A 5,430-nucleotide genomic window follows, 5' to 3' on the forward strand; every position below is an offset into this window, starting at 1 on the left:
GGAGGAGGGTGAGTTTACCATTTTATCAATTTACCCTTTTTATCTGTATTTTTAGTTTCTTAGCTTCATTAGATCAGTAAATCAGTAAATTTTTGTATATTGGTTTGGATCAGGTATATTGCTGTTGAGTTTGCTTCAATTTGGCAGTAGACAGAACATTATTAATGCTTCTTTGAGTTCTTCATATTTATGGCAACATTGCAAAGTCCATAGATTAACAAAAAACATGAGGCTAACTGTTGGAAGCGATCAATCTGATATAGAAAAAATAAGAGATTTTGCAAATTGGCTATTGGATATAGGAGAAGGCAAACTCGGTGGTCCGAACGACGGTGAAACGATTATCGATATTCCGGATGATATTCTCATTAATGATCCAGATGATCCTATAGATTTATTAATTGAGTTTGTATATCATTCAATTTTGGAGAAGTATAGTAGTACAAAATATTTCCAAGAAATAGCGATACTTTCTCCAAAGAATGAAGTTCTTCAGGAAATAAACGACTGTTTGCTTAAGAAGTTTCCGGGAGATGAGGTTGAATATTTAAGTTCAGATAGCATATGTGAGTCCGAATTTGTCCGTGAACAGTTTGATGCAAATTTATAATCGCCTGATGTATTAAATGGTCTCAAAGAATCCGGTTTACAAAATCATAAGTTAGTTTTAAAAATTGGTGTTCTGGTAATGTTATTGAGAAATATTGATCACAAAAACGGCTTATGTAATGGCACAAGAATACATGTGATATCATTGGGAAAACATATTATTGAGGCACGTATAATATCTGGAACTAATATTGGAAACCAGACTTTTATTCCAAGAATGTCTTTAAGTCCATCAGAAAAAAAACATTTCCCTTCAAATTCACAAGAAGACAGTTTCCTTTGGTCATATGTTTTGCAATGACTATTATTAAGAGTCAAGGACAATCGTTATCGAAGGTTGGTTTGTTTCTCAAAGATCCGATTTTTTCACATGGGCAATTGTATGTTGCCTTATCTAGAGTTCAAAGCAGAGAGGGATTAAAATTATTAATATAAAGATGGTAGACTCACAAATAAAACTTCCAATGTTGTTTATAAGGAAGTTTTTCGCAATTTATAACCAACTTTTTTGTAGCATCATTTAGTCATTTTTAGCAAATCACACTTCATCCATAATATTAATTTATTTATTTATAATTACATATTTAATTCTTTTTATGTTAATTTCACTACATACATGTTCTCTTTGTTTTGTATCAAATCATGATGTTTTTTTTGGGTTTTTTTGTCATTACTCAAACGTATGTTGCATTATATAAAGTCATGACTTTTATTGGGATGGTAAGTTATAATGGCAAAAGTGGCGTTTTAGCCAACAAACGTTTTTTCTTCTCACTCGCTCCCTTGTGGTTGTCTCATCATCTCTGTATGTTCAACGAAAATCCTGCGAATCACAAAGTTATTAAAAAAATACAATATTATAATTCATAAGTTTTCTAAATTAATAAAATATTATTTTATTACATAATTAAATTTTAAATTCTATTTAAAATTAACACCTGTGGGTTCCACGGGTTTTAACCTACTATATATATATATATATATATATATATATATATGTGTGTGTGTGTGTGTGTGTCTAAGGGGTCTGATTGCAATTTTTAGAAACCATATCATTAAGAGAAGTGGCGGAGGGGTGGAATATGTTGCTATGACCAAACCCGAGGGACCTTATGAGCCAAAAGCCAAAAAACTGCCTCCTGTTTCATGTTATAGCGATTGCAAAGGACTTTCATTCTCGTTTTGGCACCTGCTATACCCCAAAACTCAGAAAGTATTCTGCCCTCCTCTCTCAAATGTTTTCCCTTTTGACTCATGAATCTATCTAACTCATTCTAGCTTAAATCTCATGAGTTATACTAATATGTGTTTTGTAGGAATCAGCCCCTATGAACAAACCCGAAACATACGTAGGACTACATCTTTCTAAACTCTTTTGCTTCATATCATTCAATACAACAACATATAATATATAGAGGATTGAAAAGCCACGTCTACCTAGTCAAAGCAACAAATCAGAAGCTAACTAACCCTATCTAACCTATTCTAAAAATATGCAAAAACGTGTCCAACATGGCCTTTACTTATTCAAACTTCTAACAAAAGACTAAAATGCCCCTGAATAAAAGACATGGCTTTGACATGGTTTGGATTAACACCAACATTCTCCCCCTTAATCCAAACCGGTTCCTGCCAAACTTCTTTCTTTCTCTCGGTCTCTTTCTCAGGTAAACCATCGGTCTCATTTACCTCATTCGGTCTTCGGTGGTCTTCAGTCTTCGGTCTAGGTGCCACCCGGTCTAGAACCTTCTCATTCGGTCTTGCTTCTTCTCATTTGGTCTTGCTTCTTTCTTTCTTCCTCGATCAAAACAAATCGCTCTTGCTGCTTGCTTTCATTCTTGCTGCTTACTTTCTTCCTCTCCGCCTGCTTGCCATCTTCGGGATCAAACAATCACAGCCGGACCTTCATCTGTCAACACCACTGTGAGCCTTTAACTCCACAGCAGAGCCGGAACACACCACAGCCAAGAACCACCCTGATTCAATCCTCCTTTCTGTGTTTCTTTCTTATTTCTTCTTTCTTCTTTCTACTTTCTTCTTTCTTCTTGTCTGTCTTTCTTTCTTTCTTTCTTTCTTCTTTCTTTCTTTCTTTCTGTCTTCTTCTTTCTTCTTTCTACCTTTCTGTTTTTCTTCTTTCTTTTCTCTTCATTCTTCTTTCTTCTTTCTAATTTGTTGTTGTGCAATGGTCTTTCTTCTTGCTTACTGCTTGCTTTCTTGCTACAGATCAATCGATTCTCATATCACCAAACTTCTTGCTTTCATCATCTCCTTTTGCTGAGAACCAGGTTTGAACCTGGGTGCTCTGATACCAATTGTAGGAATCAGCCCCTATGAACAAACCCAAAACATACGTAGGACTACATCTTTCTAAACTCTTTTGCTTCATATCATTCATACAACAACATACAATATATAGAGGATTGAAAAGCCACGTCTACCTAGTCAAAGCAACAAATCAGAAGCTAACTAACCCTATCTAACCTATTCTAAAAATCTGCAAAAACGTGGCCAACATGGCCTTTACTTATTCAAACTTCTAACAAAAGACTAAAATGCCCCTGAATAAAAGACATGGCTTTGACATGGTTTGGATTAACACCAACATGTTTGATAGATTGCGATTTTGAGGGTTTTGAAGGGAGGTATCGTTTGTGAGTTCGGTCCAAGCCATCAAATCAGGTGAGTCCCTCCTCCATTTCGTCTATATTGATCTCAAGAACCTACTTCGGCGCTGTGGAGGCCGGAGCAGCCTCCGACAAACCTCAAGTTCGCCAAAATTCTTCCTTGCAGGATTTTGGTATTCTTTAATGTTGCTATCGATTTTTATGAATTATAGATCTTTTCAAACATCTCTAAAGATGTATTTCACCTCCTCTAACACTTAAAGTTATGTATGGACAGTAAAAATCGTGAATATAGCCTCATTCACTTGCAAAACTTCTCATGAACATCATAAGTCGAGATTTTCTGTTTTGAGGTTTTGAAGTCGGTTTAATGGGTTATAAACCTTGTTAACTCCTTTTAGAATTAAGATCAAGTGTGGTCAGTTAGAATCAAGAATTTAGTCTCAAATGCTTGCAAAACCTCAGAAACACACAGTTCGGGTCATTTTTGGTAATAAACGAGTTTGTTTCCTCTCAAAGCTCTTGGATCTGTTTCACATCTTGTGTTAAGTTGCTAGGGATTATGCTTGGCTATCTTATTCATTTAGCATTGTGTTGGCACCTAGAACCAAGAAAACAACACCTTTTTACTTGAATTTTGTCCTAGAAACCTTCAAACCAAAAAACTACAATTTGATGATGTTCTTTGTCCATGAAATCTGATTTTGAACTAAGTTTTGCTGTTAAAACACAACTCATATCATGTTTTATAAGTTTGGTTGGGTGCAAGTGCTTCAAACCACGAATAAGCTTAGTTTAGGGTTGTATGTGTGTAAACCCAAGTATATATATTTGAACCATACATAGCCTAATATAAGGGTGCAATAGAAAATAAAATGCAAAGAAAGAGTAGAGAAATGGAATTGCAACAAAAAATAAAAATGCAAAGAAAGAGAATTAAGTAGGAGAAACAGAATTGATTCCACTATTTTGTATAACTGAGAATCCACTAGAGAAATGCCTCTGGGAATTATATCTCTTGTTTGGTTGTATTAAGCAAAGAAATGAAAATGGATTTTTTACCTTGTTTATTCATTTTCAAACAACATTTTCTTTTTAAAATGCATTATGATGTACATCTTAATTTGTCAAAATTTGCATCTTTTATGTTTATAATTTTTCATTTTAACATAACTTTTTACCAAATAATTTATTTTCTTGTCGGTTAATATTATTTTATATACATCTTGTAATGAAAACATATTTCTAATATGAATGAATAAGTTGCAAATAGATCCAAACTTAAAGAAATATTATCACACCACATAATGAATACAAAATATAAACAAGAATAACAAAATAATAATAGAGTTGTTCAATCATTAAACATAGTATCAACACCACATAATGAATAATGAAGTTTACATAAAAACATGGAATAAACTAATTGTTGGCACGCCTTGCACTCCAATCAGTAAACATAATATTAGCAATTAATTGTTGGCATGTCTTGCACTCCAATCAGTAAACATACTAGTTTTTACAATCCGTTGTTGCAAAGGTGATTGTGTCATCTATATATATATATATATATATATATATATATATATATATATATATATATATATATATATATATATATATATATATAACAACGAAGAGTTAGACAAAAAAGCTTAAAAAATGCTGAAATATTGTATAGAAATCATAATAGCATAACTCAGCCAAAACTAAACCAAATAAGCTATTTCTTGATTCTAAAGCGTAGACAATACATAGGATCTGGAAATTTTTTTTTGCCTTATTCCGAGTTTGTATGAAGATTTTATGATGGTTCAAAGTTGCACAACAAAATTAAAAAATATTGAAATATTGTACAAAAATCCTAACAACCATTGTTTATAGCTGCATAACTCGGCCAAAACTAAACCAAATAAGTTTTTTCTTGAGCCTAAGACGTCGAAAAGACAGAGGACTACAATCTGGAACAAATATCACCTCATTCCGAGCTCATATGAAGATTTTATAATGGTTCAAAGTTGGACAAAAAATCAAAACAATGTTGAAATATTATACAACAATCCTAACAGCCCTTGTTTAGGGCTGTATAACTCAGCCAAATCTTAATCAATTAAGTTGTTTTTTTTATCCTACAATGTAGTGAAAAAAACAGCTAATATTGATATCATATGAAGATTTTATGGTAGTTCAAAATTGG

General features: G+C 32.9%; 1 protein-coding gene across 1 annotated transcript; it reads left to right on the plus strand.

The window, feature by feature from the left end:
- Positions 1–226: 226 nt before the first annotated feature.
- LOC145122106 (uncharacterized) lies at positions 227–610 on the plus strand. The gene has a single exon (XM_079057766.1). It carries the CDS (start codon positions 227–229, stop codon positions 608–610), a length of 384 nt encoding a protein of 127 aa, XP_078913892.1.
- The last annotated feature ends 4,820 nt before the right edge of the window (positions 611–5,430 follow it).

This window comes from Lactuca virosa, chromosome 6 (genome assembly GCF_052849685.1).
Source record: "Lactuca virosa cultivar CGN04683 chromosome 6, Lactuca_virosa_CGN04683_v6, whole genome shotgun sequence".
In the NCBI taxonomy this organism is placed as follows: Eukaryota; Viridiplantae; Streptophyta; class Magnoliopsida; order Asterales; family Asteraceae; genus Lactuca; species Lactuca virosa.